This window comes from Sphaeramia orbicularis, chromosome 20 (assembly GCF_902148855.1).
Source record: "Sphaeramia orbicularis chromosome 20, fSphaOr1.1, whole genome shotgun sequence".
NCBI lineage: Eukaryota > Metazoa > Chordata > Actinopteri > Kurtiformes > Apogonidae > Sphaeramia > Sphaeramia orbicularis.
In genome coordinates this window covers 7,526,639-7,552,578 of record NC_043976.1, presented here as the reverse complement: position 1 = coordinate 7,552,578, position 25,940 = coordinate 7,526,639, and the positions used below count along the sequence as shown (strand labels likewise).

The following is a 25,940-nucleotide window of genomic DNA, read 5'->3' as shown; positions in this document are numbered from 1 at the left end:
CCAGCCCTACCTGTGACCCAGAGCAAGACAAGCAGATGACCAAATATTCAGATGGTTGTTGCTAGAGCTGGATGGTATGGGCAGGTACATATGCTGGTACGAATTTGCCTAGTCAAATAGATTTTGACTATATTATGCTGAACGGCAGAAAGTAATATAAAGTTACATGAAACAAAGATCTACTTACACCAGTGAGATGCAGCCTTACGCTAAATTGTGTCTCGACAACTCCTTGAAAGAAGATGACACACCGCTAGCTTTGTCATCATCAGCTAACAAGAGCAAAAGCATGATGGCCTTTGCCACTGTTCTTAAACCACGAAATGGATGAAAATACAGCACACAATGAAGAAGAGAATAAGTTGATTTAAAAAAAAAAAAAAAAAAAAAAAAAAAAGCTTGTGCAAATTTCATTACTTGGACATGGTTCAGACAAAAAGCAAAAAATGATCATACCATTTATGTCAGATCACAGTGGTACAAAGTAGGGTCACTAAAAGCAATCTTTTCTATGCCCTCAAATCAAAGGATACTCAAAACACACAAAGTAAATTGTTGAGCAGCTGCAGGAAGAAAACACAGAGCATACTGAGGCATACTTCTGGTGCAATATGAAATATGTCCTCATACATATTACAAGGTACTATCATTCATATAATAGCCACCATGCTGCTGCCATCGTGCTTTATTCCCTATAGGGGAAATTTAAAGAAAAACAAATATGCTTTGATTTTAGGTCATTGGTTCCTGACCACATTAATGGAAGCTCACTGCTAATGTGTGCTAATACTAATTGCTACTGCTAATGTTAGGTGCTGTGTACACTAGGATGAGTAATATACAGTTTTTTTTCTCTTCTAGTTGTATTAGTCATTTCTCTCCTGCTACTTTTTATTAGACGAATGGAGCAACTGTAACAAAATATTTACCCCGGGAATTAATAAAGTATTCTGATTCTGACAAGAAAAGATAGTCTGGTCTCAGCCCCAATAAGCATGGATTTGATCAAATGCCTCCAGATCAGGGGTGTTGACCTTGAATATGAACTCCTGCAACAGGGTAACTGCGTAAAGAAACAACAAACAGCACAGAAACTCTCAAATAATATTTTGATTTTTAGTGACTTGCAAAATACAATGGAAAACAGCATCTTTTGCAATCCGTTGTGATAAAATTGACAGATGGCACATTTGCTGCACCATAATTACATAAAATCAACCCATTCCAAAAGAGCATTATGTCCAGTCAAGCTGTTTGCTGTTGACTGTGTTGCCTGTTAGGTGCTGGCAGCCCATTGGCAGCCAGGTCGGCTTCAGAACAGCCAATCTGCAGCGTGTAATTACCTCCCACACCTGCTGACCAAAACACCTCAGACAACTACAGAGGTCCAATCTGATGCCTGTATGGGCAGTTAGCTTGCTTAATTAGCCCTGACTCCACTAGAGTCACCATAAACAGCACAGCTTTACTCATATCATTCTCCACTAGATCACAACGCTTGATTTCAGGCTCATGACTTTATCTGCAGGGCAAAGCATCAGGATAATTTAAAGCAAAGTCACATGAACAGGTATTTTCAATGCACAGCAGCAACATGTGAAAATACCAGTGTTGATTACAGGTTAATCATACGATTAGTATTTTCTTGTAAGACATTTAGGTGTGTTCCTCAAATACACTTTTTCTAGTTAAAGACAGCCTAGGCAAATAAACACATTTCAGTTACGCCTAAAGTTTCTTAAATTATCTGCAGGTTTATTATTGGGATTTAACAATGCCGCCTGCAGAGGGGCTCTACTGTTTTATCATGCTACACATTTTCAAAGGGGAAAATGTATGTTTCTTAATGGGCACTGTGCATTTCATGCAGCAAGTCCAAAAGTAGCAGCTGTGGCTCTGATGTCATGTGATGAAAATGGGTGTGTCAATCTGTGCGTTTCCACTCCACTCTGATTCTTTTTGTCTGTATGTTCTGCACTGTAGCCCAGCGAAAAATCTATCAGCAATGTCCTTTTGGACAAGTGACAGTAATGTAACATATTCTATTCCAGATGGTATTCAAGTCATTTGTTGTTCTCTTTATTCAAGCTGCTGATGCACAGTCATTCAGTGACAATTATGTATGAAAAAAATGTTGTTTTGCTCTATGGCCTGAGATAATTTGGATGTTTTTATTATCCAGTGTATTTCATTTTTGAATGGTTTGAGAAGTTTAAAACATATTACAGCAGAGGTAATAATTTAGCAAAACCACTGTTATAACAAGGTAGTAGCCTCTATTAACAGTGGTCATCTGGGTATCACATCTTTGACAGAAATCTGTCACAGGGAAATAAGAGTCCAAAGAGAAACACATTTAAAGGTTCAAAATGTAATATTCATGCATCCTTATGAGGTTTCTTGAAGTATGTATTAGAGTTTTGTACTGGGATCTGGTCATTGACTCAGACATTTCTCAGAGAATGACCATTCCCAGTCCTAAGGCCTTCAATGCCTCCTATTTGTTTGCTCCTCTACAGCATCAACAGAATGTCAAACAAGGTACTGTTGGCTCAGAATTGGAGTCCAGACCAGCAACCAAAACACAGACTCCAATACAAATTTCATGTAAGCACACAAGCCTGAGGAAATGTCACATACTGAGCCTAAAAAAGGCAAAACAGTAACTATATGGTGTTTAAAAAAAAAAAAAAAAAAAAAAAGCAATATGTTGACAGTAATATAGGAATTCTGTGATACTGAGCTCATTATACTACCTTTAAAAAATTACATGAAAATGAATAGAGGTCAGAATTGGTCATTAGCACAATATAATGCTTAAATTCATCATCCCTTGTACAATACACTGTCTCTTCTCTTTCACTACAAATTTCATGTTTAAAGCTGTGACACTTGGTAGATTAAGTTACATAAATTTCAGTCAACCATTACCAAGACATACCCATTAATAATAGTATTTTATTTTGTTGTTGTTATTGTTTTTGGTAGATGTGCCACTAAATAATGCTGCATCACTTCTACCAAACAAACCTCTTGAGTTTGTGCCCTGCTTTAAATAGGAAAAAACAAAGCAGAAAATCAGCAGTCTCCTCCATTTCATGGCACAATTTCCCCAATAATGCAAGAGTCCCGCCAACAGCTGTGCCTAAATGATCTCTTGAGCTCCCACACACTACATTTAATTGCCATCAAGTTCCTAAGTGTGCACATAGTTGAAAGCACCACTTCAGCAAGCAAACGGACAGATTGCATTAAATAAGGCGATTTCTGATTCCCATCTTTTAAGAGCACTGATGAGAATCTAACAGTACTCGGTGATGGGTATTTTTTTTTTCTCCTTTCCTTTAAGAGACTGACCAACTTGACAAGTTGGATTTGATGAATATTCTGCAGAGGAGGGTTAAGATTTGGATCACAAAGGCTGCTGTCATTCCCACGCTTCACTACTCAGCTGTCTCATGAGCTTCACGCTCAGAACACAGAACCAAAACAAACAGAGGTTAAGCATTTGTCCTGCGTAAATCCTGTACTTATTTGAGTTTTCTGACCTCTCAAACAGCGTAAATCCTTATCTATTCCAACCATCAGAGAGGAAGCCAAAATGCTCAGAGCAGGTGTGAGGGGGAAACCCTCTTACCAGCCTCCTTCTGTCCCATAGGGGCTTCAGGGTTGACATGAAATTTTCATCAGCTACTGATCTGTCTTTTCCACAACTTAGACCATTTGCTGCCTTTTCAGTTTTAATAAAAACCTCATTCTGAAAACCTTTTGTAAACCACACATAACCTCAAGCATAAACTATCTGCATGACGTCAGTAGTTCTTCCTCTCAGTGACAGGAATGGGCATGACGTGGCCCCGGTTTCTCAGGAGGCAGCAGCACTGTGAGTGAACCGCCAGCAGGTCATTTATGAGTATAGGCACATCTTCCCATGTGTCGGCCAAGTCAAGCTAAACGAATGAGCAGAATGAGATTGTCACAGGCAATTGCATTTTCATGAACACTTTCCGATGCAGTTAATTTGTTTTTAAATGGAAACTGCTCATTATGATATGATTTGTTGTTCATTTAGGGAAATTGCTATTCATGATTGAGAATCTAATAACAAACCACAAACCCATACTGATATCGAAATATCGATTTCCAAAAACTTAAAGACACTGACTGTAAACAACATTTTGATGGTCATTTTTTTCCCAAGTTGCAATTTACTGGTTTTACATACAGGCCTGTCACAATTATAGAATACTCTTATCCTAGTTATTTAAAGCAGTGTATGACTTTCATCACAATTTTTTTTTCAGATTTGCAAAACCTGAGTGACTATTTATCACTAATTCATTAAGGCGGCCATACACTGTGCGATTTTAGAGACGATTTCTCACTCATGCAACTATTTCTGGGATCGGGTCAGATGTGCCTCTAATCGTGTGTCGTGCTTCATGCAGTGTACATGGGGTAAGGAGAAGCGATTAACACCTCACGACCAGCAATCGTGTGTTCGCAAAGAAAACGGAGCTGTTTGAAATCCTGCTCGCTGCTCGTGAGGGTATCGCACTGTCAAAGCAGTGCTACGAGCCGATGTGCCTCAAATTCTCACACTGTGCATGCGCGAATACAGTAACAGACAGCTACTGTAAGCTAATTCTAAGCTTACAGTAGCTGGCTATTGGCCTAGTGCAATTTAGCTTTTGCAGCTTACCTCTAGTTCCCACTGTAGGATTGACAGCCCATACTGTCCACGTCTGGCCAATTAATTCCTGCACCAAACACATTGTCATCTTTTCTTCTTTTTTGATTCCCTACATATAATGGCACATATTGCCAAAAAAACTCGTTGGTTTTTGTTTAGCACTACCATTTCATGACTCACACCAACACACAATCGTGTTGGTGATTGTGTGTGATGCACTTCCGGATTCCTTGGTATTTTAATGTTGTATTTCCAGATACAACACTCGAACGTGTCGTGCGTCCTCTGGTGTATGGGCCTACAGTGTGAGCAGTCAGGTCGCATACGAGCATCGGTCCATACAGTGTGAGAACATGAATTGTGAACCTGACTTTACGATTGATTCAGACAGTTTGAGATGGAGCTGCGTGCAATGATTGAAATAATTGCACAGTGTATGGCTGCCTTCAGTCTTTCAGTGCTTATGCACCTGAATCACTGAACCACTTCAAAGATGACTCCATCATAAACACAGTCCACTTGTTTACATAAAAAAACAAAACATCACCCGGGCCTTTTCAGAAATTTTGTTGCAAAGTGCATTGCGGGAATGGGAATTCCATGCAGCAGCAATTTTGCTGTCTCTTCGTGTGTGCTTAACCCAAATGTCGCCTTTACCTTTATCCACCGACTATAGTCATTCTATAAAACAACGCTGGTGGACTGTAGCCTATAATTTTATGTTGTAGCGATCTGGCTCGCTTTCTTGCCGAATCTGTGAGAAACCGCTTTCGCTCGGTCGCCATTCCAACAATGCACTATGCACCAAAATTTTCGAAAAGGCCAGAGTGACATTTCAGTTTGTTATGTAAACAAGGAGACTGTGTTTATGATGGAGTCATCTTCAAAGTTGTTCACTGTGAAGGAAGTGATTCAGGTGCATAAACACAGAAAGACTAATGGATTAGTGATAATTAGGCAATCACTCTGGTTTTACACATTTGAAAAAAAAAAATGTGATGAAAGTCATACACTGCTTTAAGCAATGTACAAGTACTTAGGTGTTTCCTACACATAGACCTTACTTACACAAACCCCCCAGGAATATCAATCCTTAATTAATACTCCATATTTAGTATTCTAAAGTAATTTGAACAAGTTTAGGCCTACCCCGCAAAAGTGGCACAGCTACTAGTACTGCTATTAGTTTATTTAAGCCATTATCTTCTGATAATAAACCACATCTATTGCAGCAGGCACAAACTTAATCTTGAGAAAAACAGGGAGAAAACTTGTAACTTAATTAATTATTGGGCGGGTATGTGGCTTCTGATGAACAGCGCTGCATGTGATGAATGCAGATGTATTGGATGGTCTCATAACTCTGTTGGAAGCTAACTGACCATCTTAATGTGGTTTAATTTATCACTGAAACACAAACCAATGGAAGCATTTGCCAAAAAAAGGCAAAAAAGAAAAAGAAGAACCCTTGCAATTTGGAAAATATTCTATTTTGCATTTGCATGATAATAGTTTAAAAATTATACCATTATTTCCACATCTTAGTATATTTAATAAGCTTTGAATATTTATGTTATTTCTCTGATATCTGTCCTGTGACAATTTTGTTTGCAAAGCCTAAAAGGCAAATGTAATGCAATTTTATAAGCTATGTGTATAATAAAACTATTACTTGCACATAATATAAATCATAAAATATACAGAAAAAATAGATTATTAATTGCGAGTCTGTGTGAATATGTAATCACTAACTACCATTTTATTACAATGACAGCCCTATTTAGAGATTATCTACTGTTCCTAAACCTACTCTGTCTACTTAAACTTCAATGTCCCTACATGACATTAAAAAAAAAACAAAGGACATCTAAATGCTTTTTCTCACCTCTTCAACAATAAAAACAGTATCATATAGCGTACATCTAGGTCAACATGTCTGGTATTCATAGTTGTGAGACTCCCTAGGCTCATCAACCAGGCATGAATAATCCATGTCCAGATTTCAATTAGCCTGCAAGCCAGACTCATCAATATGTGTGTGTGTGTGCTCCAGAAATAACTAACTTTAACACTGATGAGATAGAGATGAACGCAAGGCCTGCAGCCATCGCTCACTTACAGATGTCTATGTTAAGTAAAACCCAAACAGGGTGAGAGATTCCATCTGTTTCATCTCCTGTCTTGATTTCGCTTTTTTCTGAACATGTTTACATCATGGCTGACCTGAGATTACCTTTACTCAGACCTGCTGTGCACCAATGCAACAATACAATGTCGCGTGATCAAATTAGGATAAAAATATCTCATCTGATGGTTTGGGAGGGTCTAGGAACCGCTAAGAATGTTCCTCACTGACTTGAGTGCTGCAGTGAGGTGAAGCTTCTTGAACTGAGGTGGATGAGATACACGGAAATAACAATCTGTAATCTCACTCCCATCATTTTTCTGTCCATCATTCCCTAATTAAAGAGGAGAGAAGAGCTTGATCTTTTTAAAATGCTAAAATAAAGCAGTCATATTTAGCTGTGATACAACCTCATATTACAAAGGAGTCGTCACACATCCATTTGCTAAAAAAGCCACCTTTTGTAGACCTAAGAAAACACATCTTTATATAACCACATATGCATTTTTCATTCTCAATGCAGTCTGAAGTGCATCTTGACTGTGCAATGTGTCCACTGCCCGGAAAGGCTTTCCTCTTTCATAGAGCAGCGATGTTTCACGAGTGATTTCCTCTGTTTGGGAATCAATTACTTAACCTCTGCATTGATATCAGTCGTAAAACTTAATCACCCCTAGGACTGTATATCTGTAGTAGTCACATGCCTTTATTCCCATCAAAAACAAGTAATGGGTTTGACCCTAGTACGCTACAGAGCCCGTGTCATGCCGTTGGTACTCTCTCGGTTCTTGGAGGCAGATATACTATACATGCTGTGAAGTTCATGACAGATTGAACATAAACAAGCATTAAATAGAGATAAATAAGCTGCTAGGAGGTACATGAATCACTGGTCTCTCTGGTGTGAATGCTGCACGAGTTACGATGAGATCACACAGGGCAATGCAGAGGGGGAAAATGAGATTACACCACTGATATGTGAAAGGGTCGACTCGAAAGACCCCCTCACACATGTAAGCTGTTCAATGAACACTGTGTGTGCTTTGTGTCGTCACTGCTGTCAGCAGTTCTCATGGCTGATTTTTTTTTTATAATCACATGCTCCACACCGTCACACACACAGTTAAAAACAACATCAGCAGGGCTATGACTCGCAAACAAAACATACTATTTGTTCTGGTAAAACTAAATCAAATAAAACTGACAAAACAGAACCAGATTACTATCATACTGTAATCTTCAATGATATAATCAGTGGCCAAAATCTGACTTTTTTTTTTCCTCATTTGACCTATATGGTTTTTCATATCAGCATGAAAAGAACAAATTACATGGTATGGGACCTTTTCAATACCAATTTTGTTTCCTAACCACTGTTTTGTCACATGTATGATACTGCTAAGCTCTAGTCAATACACAGTCCTAGATCCCACTGCTCCTGGCTCTGACTCTGCATCACATTGCGCCACATATCATTCGTCAGCATACCACATGTGGCATCTTTGTCATTATTTTACTGCGCCTATGTCAGCTCACACTAGAATCTAATATCTACCACACTTAAAGCAACGTATGATGCTCATCACCAGTTTTTAATAAAATCTGTAAAACCTGAGTGATAGCCTAAGTATCACAAATTTGTTAGTCTGTCTGTGATTATGCGCCTGAATCATTCCCTCACGGTGAACAACTTCGAAGTTGACTCCATCACAAGCAGTCCTTTATTTACATATCAAACTGAAACCAAGCCGCCACACAGGCCTTTTCGGAATTCCACACAGCCACAGCAGCAAGAAGAAATTAAGCTGTTTGCGTGTTTGTTGCTGCTGTGGGCATACTGCAGCTGGGTTAGGGTTCCCATCCCACAATGCACTTCGCAAAACAAATTTTTCAAAAAGGCTCGAGTGACAAATCCGTTTGGTATGTAAACCAACGGACTGCTTGTGATGGCGTACACTTAGAAATGCTCACCGTGAGGGAAGTGATTCAGGGGCGTAATCACAGAAAGACTGACAGATTCGTGATACTTAGGCTATCACTCGGGTTTTACAGATTTGATGAAAAATTGGTGATGAACGTCATACGCTGATTTAAGGTCTTAGTTGCAATAATCTAGTTTTAACACTTTCGTTTGCAGACTCAGAGAACCAATGAGGCAAGACAAACATGGGAAAAGTACACATTTCCATATTTGCACTTGACAAAAAACTCTGCTTTAGTCTACATCCATGCTTGGACAACCTGTTTGTGACTTTGCATTCAGGTTGTTTGCTTGGAACACTCTGGGTTCCCCCACAGTGCACATACAGCAGTCTGCTGGCTGTGGAATGCCATTAGAGCTCCAGCAACAGGGTCTAAGTGTCACTACCCAAAGCTTTAAGCAAACAGCTTGGGACAAACACTAAAAACCAGCATTACCAGCCACCAGTTCCTTCTACTTTCTCTTTGCAAAGGTTCAACTCCTACTGCCTAATCATTTCACAGGGGAATTATCCTTGAGACTGACCTCTGGTCTTGGCAGAAAAGTTTGTGTGGGCTAAACATAGGGCAATGTTAGCCAATATACCAGGCTGATAATGGCCTTTTGGTAAGATAACAACAAGTCTCTTAATATTGTTCAATGAGATCTGAGATGATTATTTTTTCAAGTACCAGAACAACTTGAAAACTATAAGTCCAACCCAGAAACCCAGAAGCCCTTTGAGATAACCTTGTTGTGATATTGGGCTATACAAATAAAGTTGAATTGAACTGAATTGAAAAACTACCTACCAAGCATCAGAATCCTGCATCAGTGCAAATGGAGACATTTACATGTAGTCATGGTGTTAATATGGCCTCAGTGGCTCTTTTTCTAATTCTGAGATTAAAGGGATCACAATTAATACTAATTACAAATGGCACTGATTTATAACCCAGACAATCAGATCTTAGCAAAATGGAGTTACCTTCAGAAGGTTAGGTTTATAAATCTCCAAGTAAGACTTTTTTTTGTTTTTCCATGGAGGAATAAGGATGTATTTTTTGCAGAATTTTTTGTACCTGTCATTACAATATTTATAAAATTGCTCAAAGAAATGGGCTGCAAATAACGTCAACATGCAATTCCAATTCTGCAAATTGCAGGCTTCCTACTTATGAAAATCTTTTTCTATTTTATTCCGTTTCTGCTTTGACAGATATAATATATTTTCTCTGTGTGGTAGAGAAATCTCCATGGAGAGAAAATGTTTAAAGCTGCAGGAGCCCAAATCAGAAGAAAAAAAACCCCAAAAAACGCATAATATGAAAATATAGAAATATACACTTCCACCTGCATCTGTCCTATGCATCCAAATTAAAAGATGGAATATAAATACAAATGAACCTAATACTATTTCATATTGTCAGCAAAAGTCACTTTCTGAAGCTTATGTTGAGGTACTGAGTAGAGCAGTTGGGTCACACCCAGGTCACATCTGACTGAATCTGATCGATTGGTAATTACAGAAGTCAATCATGTGTTTAACTCCTCTAACTGTGATTAGACAACATAAGAGCCTCATGTTCTACAGCCCAAAAACACAGGCAAGGAAAAGTCTCAAGCCCAATGTCCTCTCAACCCAAATTAATTACAATATTTGGAAAGGTAATTATAGAATGTTGGTGTGTGAAGCTAAAAACTATAAAGTGCTGGAGCTTTAACTTTTGTGTTCAAGTATTATAACGGTGGGGAATACCCTAAAAAGGATCCAGCCAAGGTGGGTGAGACACCTAATTCAGATGCCCTCTGTATGCCTCTGTGTGTAGGTATTCTAGGCACGTCTGACTGAGAAGGGACCCCGGATGAACCTAGATCATGCTGGAGGGATTATGTATCACATCCTGGCTGGGAACACCTTGGGATCCCCTGGAAAAAGCTGGAGGAAGTAACCAGGGAGGATTACAAGGCTGCTTTGGCCAGGCCTACTTGTAAAAAGAAAGGCTGAATGCACATAACCAAAGTCTGGTCATGCCATGTGTAACCAGTGCAGTGATTACTCATCATTCACAAAGCAGAGCTGAGGCTTTAGTGATCAGTTGCTCCGGTGAACCCAATCCTCAGAGGGAACACTAATGCAGGCTTGACTGGCAATTTTTCCCCAGAACAGGGTCTAGACTGAGCATTACAGCTTTGGGAATGAACCTTAGTTTAGCCTACCTGCTCTTGCCAACACCGGACCACTGTGTAGTCTCTAAGCTTAGACTTTGTGGGCTGAGAGGATGTGACGCCAGGTTGGTTACTCGGCCATGACCTTCACAGAGCTCCATCCAACATCAAGAATCAGGCCTGGTTACTGCTAATGTTTGATGTTCTCTAATAACCGCCTATTTCCTCAGGCATTCCTACTAATTTCCTTACGGTGGGAGCATGCTGGGATGGTTTCCTCTTCTGCCTTCCCTCCCTGTCTCTCATTCCCTTTTTTCTCTCCAATCACCAGTTTCTCTTCTTTCACTTCAGTGAAACATAACTAGATACACCTCATTGACTCTAGATCCAAGGAAATTTACATTCAAACTGCTGTTTGTTTTTTTATTTTTTGCTGTCTTTATTAGTTGTGTGAATATCAAAAGAGCTTCACAAAACCTCTGTCCTCATTTTTTAGAGTGTGACCCCATTGGAACCTCAGCCATTGTTGCTTTTAAGTCTGTAGTGGACATTGATTCTGCTGGTGTTAATGAGGGCTGAAACGTGTTGCTGGTCATTTCCAACCCGGCCACCCAGAGGAAGTGAGTGGACATCCCGCTACAAACACTGTCCATCATTATCACATCACCTCCCACTGGAACTCGTAGTCACACTCGCTCTTCAACCCAATGGGCCAACCTTTCGCACAGTTTCACACACACAAAAGTGACGCATGCTAATCAGTCAAACTACCTTTAAGCAACACCTAAAGAACCTAATAATCAGAAAGGTTGAAGTCACTATTTAGTGTGAGCCCAGACTAGAAGCAGCACACACAATTAGAAACAACTAATGCAACCTGGTATAAAACATCAGAACAGTAATTCAATAAATCTCATATTGTCTGAACAGGGTTAAAAAGCATGTTAAGTGCAAAGGGAGGTTATACTAAATAGGCCTACTACACTAAAACCTTTGTTTTTACTGCTGTACATACTTCACATATATCCAGATTTGATCTTAATACAGAGACTGAGAATTGCATATGTGCAGTCATTACAACTTCTCCAAACCAACAAACCTAATGCTGGCCTAGGACAGTACTGTAGACAGCAATTTAAATGTAACACCAACTGAAGTAGACTGGCAGGGATACCATTTTTGCTCCTGGTTTGCTACAATGTGTGGAAACCCATTCTCTTGTGGCTTATCTCCACTATACTGTGAATCCACTGAAAAGGAAACCTAGTGTAGTTATTGATGTAATGGATGGGTGGGTCCTTTGCACAGATGTTGCAAGATGTCATTATCTGTTAATACTAGATGGAGCTTAAATCCTCCAGAGGCGTTGGTACTTAGAGCAATAAAGCTCTGTCCATAACAATTTTACAGCACAACATAATAATAATGATAATAATAATAATAATAATAATAATAATAATAATAATAATAATAATAATAATGGTGTTGGTGGTGACGATAGTAATAATAATTTTGAGGATAAGTTTGAGACAGGCATCATCATGAAGTCCTGTTCTTACCGTCTATGTTCTCCCGGTCGCTGATGTGCTGGAGGTTGCAGCCCGTGTCCTCCCGGCTCAGCTCCGGCTCGGGCCGGTAGGGCTCCAGCCTGGAGTGGTTGTTCCTCCGGTGCTTGGGGCTCGACGACACACAGCAGGACGTTGTATTCCCCATGATGTACGCTGTTCGTGGCGATATTCCGAGCCCACAGTCGTATGTTCAGCCTTCTCCCGGCCGCGCCGTGAACGGTTCAACCGGAGAAAAAACGGGGCGGTAACGCGGATACACGGACCTGGCGGTGCCACAAACTACTAACCGAATCCCTGAACGTCCTCCCCCTTGTTCTAAAACACCCTACGTTGAACTAGCGAAGTCATTTAAACCCGATAAAACGCCAAGATAGGCTAATAAATCAGAGAAGCACACCGCCGCTGGTCCCCGCAGACAGACAGTGCCTCTATATTAATAACCGTCGATTTCACAGTTGACTCCCTCGCCTTATAATTCCCATCAGAACGTCCACTTATTTCCTCAAACACATTTTGATAAACAGTTAATTTAGGGTGGCATGAATGAATATGAGGACACGAGACTTAGCCAAGTCGGAAAAGGATATTTTTGCTCTCTGAGCTACATGGTTGCCGATATACTGTAGACTGCAGCTGCTACATCCGCTGCCGCGCTGCTTTCAGGGACCTCTAACAAGCTCTGAATTCTAAAGACACAGCTAAAAAAAAACAGTTAAAAGCCTTTGAGTGTCACGTATACCAGCACATTTTAACTAGGCTATATGCTGAAAACAAAACTCAGCAATCACTCAACGCACATTGTACTCCAATATCACGCTGAAAAGCAACGTTTGTCATTTAGGTGTTTTTGTTTATTTTGTACTAATTCTATAAATCGCACAAAAATTGCACACAAACCCATTCATTTATCGACAGTTACTGAGTCGATATAGTCCTCCTACTGTAGGCTACATCGCTGTAATCGCATTACCTGGAATTCCCGTGACTGTACGAATTACAATATTCCGACAGCACGTAAAGATATCTTAAACAGACAGCGCTGGGGCTGTTGTGGAAGAGGTTCCGGTTCACATGGGTGGTTACAACTGTGTAATAAATAAACATTTGTGACAGACTCGAGGAAATATGGTGGAAGAATATGACACAGGGAAATAGAGGCTATCAGTAGGGCTCCTCAAGCCTTTCAATTCTGTTTTATGTTTATCTCATAAAAAATGTTCAATAGCAGAGTGAACCTTTGCATGAACATACTGGTCACCTCAACTAACCTGGCTCTGTCTGTGTGACACTTTAGGATCTATTTTGTAAACTCACTTACTTCCTCCATTCCTTTAGGCTACTTGCGCCCGTTAATTATTTGATCTTGACTAATGACTGACAAATCCATAAGGCTTTGACAGAGAAAAATGGCTCTCATCAAATCTCTGCAGGATTAAATCAGATTAACAAAGGGTTCGTGTAAACAAAGCAGGGTCTTGAGGAATCGCCTGATCCTTCTTTGGCGTGCAAGACAACACAGTACGCATCTACCACTGACTGATGCTGGACAATGAACTGTCTATTCATTGTTTATTCTTTTGCATGATTGGGCTGGTTGTCACAGTGCTCTATAAAATAAGGCATGGTGTTGCAGTGCAGCCTGCTGGTGCTGTGCTGTATCGCACTTTATGAAATTAATGAACGCTGAAAAAGGCAGGGAAATGTATTTTGTGGGACATCAGGCAGATTATTTTGCTTTCCTCTAATTCCTAATGTCCTCCTTGTTATGGATGGGTAAGAAATACTTTATAAAAACAAGACAAAGAAATTCAAGTTCAAGAAAGCTGTTTGAAAGCATGAGAAATTCTCAACATTTCACAGTTGCTCTCAGATTATTTGTGCATACACATGAGGCATTTGCATGTTTTAATTGGAATCCCATCCATGGTCTACCACTGACAAGTAAATGAACCAGGTTTTGCTGTACTAATGCGCTTCCCCAACCACATTAAAGCCACAACAGATTGTATTTCCTCTTCCTGACTTGCACGTTGGAGTGGTTTTGTCTCCGTTAGGGTGGAAGTTGACTGTATTTTGTTATAAACTGCGCAGGAATTCAGTTTCACAATAGGCCCAGGTGCAGAGCAAGTCTCAGTGGTATTGGATTGTTTCCTCAGACATTTTGTTTCCATAATGTCTCAACAACAAGCTGCCAATATGAGCAATAAGCATGTGATGAAAGCACAGAGCCCCAAAATTAATATCTGCAATTATAGGTATTTTGAACATTTTCCAGCACCAAAGGAAAGCCCCATTTTTATATGATGTAAAACTGCAATTCCTGACTTTCACAGTCTTTCTTGTCAGATTGCAATTCATTTTTTGGCCCTGCAGTAACTAGTTGACTTATAAAGACTGCATTTTTCCTTTTAGAGCAACAAATTGTTATTGTACAGAATTTAACTGAACCCATTATGTCAGAAAATGCCACCACCAAAGCTTGTGCCAAACCTTCCTGCCCCTCAGCACATCCACATTCCTCTGGGTATGATTTATGGAAAGTCTGTTAGTCCCACTTCCCTTATGCAGTGGCCTGTCTGTAATAACATGGCTCTTCTACAACATACCTGTCATCTATGAAAAGTAAAAGAAAAATATAATGGAAGATGTTGCATTGCTTTGTCAGCTGAGTCTGTGAATAAAGAGGCACAGTCAACTGGAGTCAGTGAGAGGACAGCACATCATGTTCTGAGTACAAACTCAAGGACTCAGTGTGGTGATAAAAGCTTCTTTGCACTGAGCCACTCTTAAACTGCTTCAATACTCCTCTGATTTTCCTTGTAAAAATATGACATCTAACATACTTCTCACATACACTCATACATAACTGTAAAACAGGTTCAGCCACTTAGGAATCTATAGAAAACAATGTTATATAGGTATAATACAGGCTTCTCAAAGAGAGAAAATACTAAATAATATGGAGACTGAGTAAGAACTTTATTGAAACAAATAAACATTTTTTTTAAAAATTGTGTACACAACCCCATAAACACGGCGTGATCAAAATGGACAACAGCTAAGGCAGAGGGTGAAACAGAACACCAGGAGAAACTGTAAAAAAGTAGGATTTGTGAACAAAAACCGACACAAAATCAAAACCCTAGGTACATTTGGACTGAAGCTATGTTTACTGACCTGAAGAAAGTGGATGAAAATAAAATGGCTGTCTGCCTGCTATGGCATAAAATCTGTCACATGTTCAAATTTACCCTATATATTCACTTTTCATATAATGTATGCAACTATATTCAAAACATTCAAAAATGCAAAGTACATCTGCTGAATAAATAAAGAAAATCCAAGTTAGAAGTAGAATGGGTGATAGGTGATAAGTGCAGTACTACATTAAGTGGATGCTCCAATTTTTTTAAACAGCAGTAAATCCCCTTTACAAATCCAAGTGAAAAGGTACTGGCCAGCAAAAAGGCTATGAATTCTTATTGCCCTTTAATACAGGAAAATGGAAATAAAGGAATGCAAAACTGTGAAGTGAGAAGTCTAGATATTCAGGCTGTACAAGCGCTGTAGCACAGCTATTAAATTGTGATTCTCAATCATCAGCACTACAGTGCAATGCTCCAGGTAGCACATATATTTTCTATCTTTTTCTCCTGCTGGTTCTGGGCAAAAGGACAAGAAACTTCCCATAATATTCTCTGATAATAACCCTGACCTAAAAAAAGGGTTCTTGTTTTTGCTGGTGGTGATACATGGATAATTCAGAGGCAGAAACATTGACATCACTGAGTAAACACATTTCACAGCAAGGACAAGGAGTGTTTTGTATTTGTGCATGTGTGTCTGTAAAAGCACAAACATAGTCCTCAAGACACCCAACAGAAAAACACCACACGGCTGCCACAATCCTAAACGTCCTCTTGATACCAGGAGAAGTCACTCCACTTTGACTCGATAGATGTCTTTCAAGACTCTAAGCTCTTCAATCAGAGTCTTGTTTTGATTTTCCAGCACGGCCACGCGATTTTCGAGGCATCTGACATACTCCTTCTTCTTTCGCCGACACTCCCGTGCAGCTTCCCTGGAAGGAACAACAGTTGCCATGAAAATAAAATTCTTAACATTTTGGCTCATCTCCCAGATCCAACACACATTCAATATGAATACAAATCAGTTTATGGGTCAAAAAGACGTTTCACTTCATCAACCATCATAAAAAATTGTATGAGGATGCAGCATTATGACCATATTTCTGAATGTTGGGAAAAATATTTTATACAACAGAATGAAATAAAGATGGATTTTTGAGACATAAAGCAGCAACTGACTGATGAGAGATCAAAATAAAATTATAATGTGGGAGGATAGGAAGATGTAAAAATGAAAATAAGAAAACAGAATGAGCTCCAGAACTACAACAAACAACAGCAAGAAAAAAAAAAAAACAGTGATCAGTTTTGCTCACTAACAAGAAGACTTATCAACATATAAATATATATCCTACTGTAAACACGAGTCCTTAAAGTTGTGTCAGGCCAATTCACTCCAAATACACATCACACAGCTGATAATCATGGATACACTAAAGGTTAGCAGATAAATACCATAAATGGAGGAAAATCATGTGGTGTGATAATAATAGGCTTGTGGATCTTATTATTACATGAACTCATTGTCATCCTTTGTCATTAGAATGATTTTAGTGCATTACATAGTCCACCCAGGAGGTGACAGCATTAGGTGACAGAATGTAACACACATCTTTCAAATTCTACAAAAGAATAGATTCACTATCTAGCAAAGGGGATCGACCAATATGTTTTTCTCTGGGTCAGTATTGATTATTATTAATTAAGTTACCCAATATCTGCATTTGTTGATGTACATTTGCAGTAAAAATCTAATCAAAGCAATTAAAGGGAACATACTGTACATCTTTTGTGCAACTTAATGGACAAGTTGTGTCGCCCCAGAGTGTTTATTTGAAGTTTCAGCTCAAAATACTTGATGGATGTACCCCTGGTTTTAGTCCTGACCCAAATGGCATAATTCTGGACATGAGCTGCTGCTGATCACACCTCTTTCCTTTTGGTCCCATGAATACCATCATGTAGACGCCCCAAGGGCCATGGACCTCAGCTCAGGAATGAAGCCATTGTTTATGAAACTTAAACTTGTAATACCACTGATGGCCACTGGGGTGGCTCCAAAAATCACTGGCTTCAATATTCATTCATTCATTCATTTATTCATTCATCTTCTGAACCCACTTTATACTCACTAGGGTCTCTGGGGGGTGCTGGAGCTTATCCCAGCTACCTAAGGGTGAAGGCGGGGTTCACCCTGGACGAGTCGCCAGTTCATCGCAGGGCTGACGTATGGAGACGAACAACCAATCACTCTCACATTCACACCTATGGGCAATTTAGATTAACCAGTTAACCTATCAGTGCATGTCTTTGGATGGTGGGAGGAAGCTGGAGTACCCCGAGAGAAGGCTCCCATAAATTTGAATTTAAAACTAAATTAAATCTGCCATTTTTTTTTCCCAGGACTCATTCAGGTCTCATCAGTCATTCTGGTCTCATGTGATAAGGGATCGGCCCCATCGTTAAATTATTCTTACATTAATCAGATCTCAGATCACATAGAAGGCACTGATGTCTGTTGTGTTGGGCTTTGATTGACAGGTCTGACAGCTCCCACACCTGCTAAGTTAGAGTCTCTGAGTTTCAGTTTATTTAATAAAATGCAAGTTTCCTGATAGACAGCTTCACTGTAGTTGTGCTTCATAGGTTCCACTAAAATACAGTAAAATGACTTTGTTCACAATACTTGATGAAGTTTACCATTAAACAAGGTAGTAAAGCTAACACATAGTCTTAGGTCACCCCTGTGCCCTTGGGTTCTTGTAGTTTTGCCCTGTTTGTCCAAATACGATCAATTCTGGCTCCAAAAAGCCAACGTGGTAGCAACCAAACTGCAAACTATTGGCATCAAAACTAAAGTTCAGAAACCAACGGTCCAATATACTCAAACAATACAGTCTATGAGACACTCTGGAAAACTGAACTGGAGGGATTATAAATTAATAAGCACTTTTCTTATTTCACTGTTGATAAATTTGTGCAAATCCAACATTTCTTGTGACCAACAAGACCATTTCATTCATGGAATATCAGATACTAGGATAAGAGAATGTACAGGACTTATACTGTGAATGCTGGATTCGCTAATCATTCTATCATGGTTAAGATGCAACAGGTACAAGTTTGAAAATGGTTTCAGTGTAAACTTAGGAGGTCCAGATGTTTGCTGGTTGCTGTTTTTTGCAGCCACCATTATGTTTTCTGACTTTGTATGAAACTGAATACGGAATTATGAATATTTTCGTGAATGTATACAGTTTGATCCTCTTAAATCTTACGCCCTGCCCCTTGGGATTTTAAATTTCTTACGGACATGCATAAACCCTGATTACATACATATGTCATTGTTCAAAGCTGATGGGGACAACGTTTGTCTGTACCTGTTCTTCATCAAGCGGAGCTCCCTCTTCTGCACTGCATCCTCTGGGGGTTTCTGGGTGATGTGAGCATTGTCAAACACCACCCCCTGAGGGAGGCTGGAGCTGGGGTTACGCAACTGACAGGCAGTCAAGTCACCTGTGGAGCCTGAAGAGACTGAAAACCACAAGACAGGTAGGTCAGACAAATCCTGAAATCTTCTCTATTTCTAATAAATAGCCTACAATAAATACAAGGTGGTATTTTATTTAATGAAAGAAAACAGTTCAGGAATACTGAATAGCGTTTTAATTCTACATTTGTCCCACAGTTTAGAGCGCTACAAACTAAATCTTCCCATATAACAATCAAACAATCTTATCAAACGGGTGTGTGAAAATGAAACACACAGTCACACACACATAGTGCCATTCTTATCAACTTCCCCTTCTGTCCACTGAACCCACTGCCTTGCTAACACTATCCACTATTATGCTGATGATTAATTCTGTGACAGCATCAGAAGAGCTGCATATAATCATAGTGTGACTGCTGACTGACGTCAATGTATATCTTATTCGCTGGGTCACATTTACATGTCGCTGCTGGGGGCCTGTTCCTGGAAAAAGCAGTGACGTCAGCTACTGCTGCTATGTGTCCTGAGTGGGCAGAGCACTGAAGCATTTCACAGGGAGTGAGAGAGACAGGCAGAGACAGAGAAAAAGAAAATAAAGAGTGAGAGATAGAGGGAGGGAGAGAGGGAGGGAGGAAGGGAAAGACAAGCAGAACGAAAATGTTTCTGATCAGAAGAGGCTTGTTGTAGCAGATTGTGAAAATTGCGACTAATATTTCAAACACCCTCCTTTGTTATTTGATTGTAGAAGAGCATAGTCTGTGCAGTCATGACAACACACCGAACACAAACAAATTGTCATGTCAGAAAAGGTAAGTTTAAAATAAGCAGGGATTTTTTTTTCATAGAATGCTGACCAAACACTAAAAGCCTTCTACGATTATGCAATAGGCATTGTTTTCTGAGAAGTACCTGCCTGAGTAAAATGCAAAAATGTTGTTGTTGTCATAGTTATTCTTTTATCTGTTATTGATTTTAGATCTGGCAGTGAGAGAGATGATAGCAGACCTACCTGTTTCTGTCTCATCCCCAGTTACAGCCATACTCTCTGCACTCCCAGCTTTTCCAAGACCAACTGTCTGCTTCAGAGCCTTCTCTCTGACTGAAATGTTACCACAGCCAACGACGCGGCTATGTGTGCAATTTACAATTAGAGGCATTGACATCATCATGACATCACTGGCCTCCTGATGTCAACAGTATGGTTTGTTCTCTTCACCAGCAGAGTGCTATGAGTCAGGGGCTCTGCTGTTTGTCTTTGGGGAGGAATTTTTTTCTAGCGAGAGTAGAGTGCTGAAGATGGACAGTCAGGAGAGATTTTTTAGCAATCAAATCTCCAAATGGAATTCAGATATAATACTTGCTGCTATTCACATGTCTTTTAGTACTGTATTAGTACCACATTTAAGATGCATTATTATTATTAAACAAGATTAGAAGGCTTACTGTGTACCAGATCAAGACCCTAATCCTGTTGCTGATAAAGCCAGGTTATTATGCACTATATACACACGTAGTCACTAGCTTGGAAAACATTCCCTCTACCACTTATTTGTGTTACATTCAAAACTAAGGGATCTGGCTCCCTCTGCAGGCGATACAAACGTAAACAGATGACCTGTGCTCTGATGAGATAATCAGATTATCCTGTTTCCTTTGTTAACTATTTAAGGAGATGGAACAGCCAAATTTAACCACGCTAAATAAACATATACCATGCTGTTTTTTTCCCCAAACAATCAGTGCATACAAAGGTGTGACCAAATAAGTAAATCTGATCTTTTCAACTTATGTCATTCTGTAATTAAGATTCCAAAACCTATAAATATTTGATTGCCATTTGTATAAAAAAGCAGTTTTAAACATCACAGAAACTTCTTTTTGCATCAAGGTGACTTAAGTGATTGATTATCAAAATAAGTGTTGATTAATTTACTATTGCAGGATAACTTTTTGGTGTCACTGGGTAAAAATTCCATGATTACCTTTGTACATATTGTAATTCAAGTGGTCTGAGGGGAAAAGCAAATCCTCTGCATGTAGCTCTTGGCTCTGTTTTCAAGCTGTGGAAACTTTCCCCCTTGAAGGGAGGTTTTAGCTATTCAATGGTGTTTTCAGACAGGTTAGATACTTGATACTTAAGATGGGGGTTAGATACTTTAGCGACAGCTGTAATTTCCAATTACTGTTGAGATCCTGTCAAACATATCAACTACTTTGCTTGGAAAATCTTGCAACAGCATCAGGTTGTTTACATCTTTTTTTTTTTTAATCTTTTTATTTGGACAGATAGACAAGAACTATAGAGGGAAAGTGTGTATTTTCAGATTGTAACAGTTATTTCTCTTGGTTTTGGCACCTCATTCACCCAGATATGCATATACATGATATGAAGGTCTATGTGAAAAATTTATGTGATTGAGGAAGTGTAATGATACTTTGAGAAGCATAAAAACACACTTGGATTTAAAAAAAAAAAAAAAAAAAGCCTGGATAATTAAATTGTAAAGTCCAAAGTAAAATGCAATGTTCAGCATAATGAAGGTGCAAATGACATGTAAGTGCAGAGTGACATTAGAGTCATAAGAACTGATGTATTTTTATTATGATAGAATGAGCCATTTGTATCTACAGAGGAAGTGGGTTGCTTTTCACCAATCTGTTGCATGTTGTATGCATGTTTGAATATTATTTGTTTTCTTTTTTTTAGCCAATAGCATTCAACATTAATGTGCAGTATTGTTATCTACTAGGTTTGAGTGTGAACCAGTGTTAATATCTAAAAAAAAAATAAAAATAAAAAAATTCCAGAATCGAGAAAATAAACAGACTCTAAAAAGGGAACTTTGCGGTTTTTTGCAGCTATTATCGAAGAGGGTGGGTGGTATTCACTTAGTTACAACTTCACCACTATTGCTAAATTTCATTCACTAAACCTTTAATATTTTTTATTCAGCATTAAAAAACTGCAAATGACCCATATCACAAAGACATTTTGCGCATAACTCAGTTAAGTAAAATAAGCTACAAATAGATAATATTTCATATTGTAATAATACAATGTAAAATATCATTAATTAACTATTTAGTCTTTAACAGACATTAGCTTTGAGGAAAGCATCTTTGTCCCGGAAGAAATGGACAGCCAATGCTTTAAAACACTATCCAAAACCTTACAATTAGGCACTTATTTTGTTTTTATACACTGGTTCTGTTTTTATGCTTTCCATTTTATATACAGTATTTTGTAATAGGGCATGGAAATGTTTTTACCTGACTGGCACTCCAAATGTTGGCATTCCAAACAAGTCCTGTTGTACTGACAGGTGTTTTGTTTAGGATGTGTTGTTTCCGTGTTGACCGTGGCCATGGATGTTTGGCTCTGAGTCTGCTTAAGGGTCCGATCAAGTGGTAACACATGGACATATTTCATGTTCAACAGTCCAACAAGTTCAACATGTAAGCAGAGTAACTTATCTGCATGTATTATACATATTTGAGTAGGTATTTATAAGCACTTTAACATTATATGTAACAAAATCTGGGGAGATAACATTTTTAGGTGAAAAATGTCAAATTACTGCTCGGTAACACTTGGACTTGAAACGGACATCAATTTTTTAAGTATACGCAAACATTCAAAACATGCGGTTCTCGACAGAAATTGATATCAAGTAGGACAAAACCTTTAAGATATTATGTTCAACGATACTGAAAATAAATATTGGAGAAAAATATTGTCTGTTTTATTAACATGAGAATGTAGTAACATGTAGACAGGCTGCCATAGTAACACGTGGACAACTCTTTACCATTGTATGCATCACCCAAAATGTTGATTTATTTTTTAAAACAAGCCAGATATGATCACAATGCTTTATTTAATGTATTTAATACTAACACAGTGTTATTTACAACTTGTGCTGGTCCATACTGATATAGGTAAATTACAAATAGAGTAATTCCTCGGTAACAATTCACAGACAGTCTTTTTAAATGTGACCAGTGTATGAATTCACAAACTTCATCGTTCAGAATTTTAATTTCTTAAAGTAATAGACAGTTTTTTTGCTTGTCTTTTTGTTAATTTAATACAGCCTAGCAGAAGGATCAGAACTCCTCCTGTACTGTGTAAGTGGTATTTTAAAAAGAATAACAGTTCCATAACATAACATTCCATAACATCTTTAGCTAAAAAATGAGCCCACTTGATAAATGATGTGTGTAAATTTACTTTTTCATGTTGATGTTCACTTTCACTTGATCGGACCCTTAAGCATAAACTGAACATCATCTGGTATGTATCCACTTGATTCATTATGAAAAAAAAAACCCAGTACAGTAAGGAATTATTTACACAGCCTGGTTGAGATTTTTGGCAATAATGCAATGGTTTTCTTTCAAGGATATTCATATTTTGTTTTGCTTGAACAAATCGGTCTTAGTATGAAACATTGGGCCTCATACAACATTCTATTAAATTTCTCTTATTCATTCGATAAGAGAAAACATAACGTGCACGCACTTGAAAACCATCGGCCTGACTTATCATGTGCACTACTGCACCCAGTGGCCTGACTTCTCAGTGCATGGCAAAGTTTTTGGGCAGTCTTAAAGTCAAATGGATGGTCAGATGGATGGACGGATGACCAACTGATGACAATACCCTCAGCCAAGTTGAATGCATGAATACTTGCGCACTGGGTATGGCCATAGGTTGGAGATTCTGTTCCTGATTACACAGGAACTAAAAATTCACTTAAATAAAAGACAAGGTAAATGATTTAAAAAAAAAAAAAAAAAAAAAAAAAACTTAAAAAAATCATGGGAAGGAATGCTTCTAGGAAAAAGGGAAAAGGAATTTATAAAGTAGATGACAAACAGGAAACAAGAAAACTCCAAGGCACTTTAAGCATTAAAATGCATTTACCCTTTCATGCATAGGTCACTACAGTGGACAGTTATTCTCCAGCTGTTCTCTTGTTACCTCCGCCAAGGAGGTTATGTTTTTGCCAGGGTTTGTCTGTCTGTCTGTTGTTTGTTTGTTTGTTTGTTTGTTTGTTTGTTTGTTTGTTAGTTTGTCTGTCCGTTAGTGTGCAACATAACTCAAAAAATTATGGACAGATTTAGATGAAATTTTCAGGGTTTGTTGGAAATGGGATAAGGAAGAAATGATTAAATTTTGGTGGTGATCGGGGGTGGGGGGGGCCCACGGGGGGGGCCACTGATCAGCCTTGGCGGAGGTCTGCGCTCTCCGAGTGCTTCTAGTTTAAAATAAAATCCGCCTTCTGGATCAGATCCGGATCAGCCTTTGAAATGTGATAGAGGACCCCATTGTCAATTCCTGAGTTAAATTTCATGAGTTTTGGTCAATAATTAAGCGAGATATTGGGAAACGAAAATTTTGGCCCCATTTACCACAATGTTAACGAAAATTTCAAAGTGATCCAGAATCCAGGATTTCTTCCGGATCACCCCCAAAAGTTAATCATTTCTTCCTTATCCCATTTCCAACAAACCCTGAAAATTTCATCAAAATCTGTCCATAACTTTTTGAGTTACGTTGCACACTAACGGACAGACAAACAAACAGACAGACAAACAAACCCTGGCAAAAACATAACCTCCTTGGTGGAGGTAAATATATGGTGAGTTGACAGAGCCAATCCCAATCCATAACAGACATGACAAACTGAAGCTGAAACTGAAGCACTGTGGGACTGTTTATCTGTCAAATGTTCATTGTGGTCAGTTTCAGATGCTGCAGCTCTTTCATAATTACCTCCGCCAAGGAGGTTATGTTTTTGCCAGGGTTTGTTTGTCTGTCTGTTTGTTTGTCTGTCCGTTAGTGTGCAACATAACTCAAAAAGTTATGGACAGATTTTGATGAAATTTTCAGGGTTTGTTGGAAATGGGATAAGGAAGAAATGATTAAATTTTGGGGGTGATCGGGGGTGGGGGGGCCCACGGGGGGGCCCACTGATCAGCCTTGGCGGAGGTCTGCGCTCTCCGAGTGCTTCTAGTATATTAATGGGTTTTGTTGTTTTAGTTCTATATCAGCCAACACAGTGAACACTTATGCATCATCCCATACACTGACATTCAGACCATTACTGTAACTGTGCTGTTCTTGATAAACCTGATCTGCAGTGACATGTTTGAAAGTAAATCAATTGTTATTTGTTAGACAAAAAGCTTTTTTTTTGCATATTATCTCCATGAAGTGAGGAATTACTAGCATTAGAATATGTTAAAATGTGAGAAGACATCAGATTAGCAGCATTAAAAATGTTTTTATTTCATTGTTTTCATATCACTTTCTGATATTGGGTTTTAAACACGTTTCTTTACATCAAAAATTAAATGCATGGATATTTTTGTAACTCCTTAGAAAAAAAAGACTCGATCACATTGTTTTTTTCATGGCTAAGGAGGAATAAAAACACTCAAAAAATAAATCTTGACTCAAGGTCTCACAGTTCATGCATGAAAGGGTTAAAATGCCTTTATTGTCATGGCATGGTCATATATAGACCTTAAAAAACACTTACTCAGGTGACTTATAGTATGATGGTAATGATCCAAGTCTTTTTAACAGAAGCATAAACTAAAAAGTACTTAACAAGCAAGGGATATGGTACTTTTAATATTATCTTCAGTTTAAATGTCAAGGGTTGATGAATCCTGCTTTATGTTATTTCACACCTGAAGCAACTAAGCAGTGGGTTTGTATGTTAATCTGTCACTTCTTTTATTACTACTAATGGCAGTAAGAGTTAAAGAATT

The 25,940-nt window shown here is 38.7% G+C and overlaps 2 protein-coding genes across 6 annotated transcripts in view; both read right to left on the bottom strand.

Annotated features, from left to right (window-relative positions):
- The window catches only part of ccny (cyclin Y), a 56,519-nt gene extending 43,359 nt beyond the window's left edge, over positions 1-13,160 (bottom strand). For all 4 annotated transcript variants that reach the window (XM_030123207.1, XM_030123209.1, XM_030123208.1 and 1 more), the window contains exon 1: positions 12,507-13,160. In XM_030123207.1, the coding sequence (XP_029979067.1) occupies positions 12,507-12,660 (154 nt within the window). In that variant the 5' untranslated portion in view covers positions 12,661-13,160. The remainder of the gene's footprint in view (positions 1-12,506) is intronic.
- Positions 13,161-15,477: 2,317 nt separating this feature from the next.
- On the bottom strand, positions 15,478-20,447 carry LOC115411213 (cAMP-responsive element modulator-like). 2 transcript variants are annotated; one of them, XM_030123213.1, is made up of 4 exons: positions 20,167-20,447; positions 19,618-19,696; positions 19,045-19,198; positions 15,478-16,596 (listed from the first exon to the last, which is right to left on the bottom strand). In XM_030123213.1, exons 1-4 carry the CDS (start codon positions 20,179-20,181, stop codon positions 16,452-16,454), a joined length of 393 nt encoding a protein of 130 aa, XP_029979073.1. In that variant the 5' UTR covers positions 20,182-20,447; the 3' UTR covers positions 15,478-16,451. The 2 variants fall into 2 exon arrangements, with proteins under 2 accessions (XP_029979073.1, XP_029979072.1); XM_030123212.1 differs by lacking the exon at positions 19,618-19,696 and having other exon boundaries at positions 20,167-20,431.
- Positions 20,448-25,940: the final 5,493 nt, after the last annotated feature.

Bases quoted from the DNA above. Each gene is read 5' to 3' on its own strand.
- LOC115411213 (XM_030123212.1), bottom strand. From the start codon at position 20,326: ATGATGATGTCAATGCCTCTAATTGTAAATTGCACACATAGCCGCGTC. The intron at 19,199-20,166 runs GTAGGTCTGCTA...TGTGGTTTTCAG, and splicing joins TGGGGATGAGACAGAAACAG to TCTCTTCAGGCTCCACAGGT. The intron at 16,597-19,044 runs GTACAGACAAAC...TGTTCCTTCCAG, and splicing joins CTCCGCTTGATGAAGAACAG to GGAAGCTGCACGGGAGTGTC.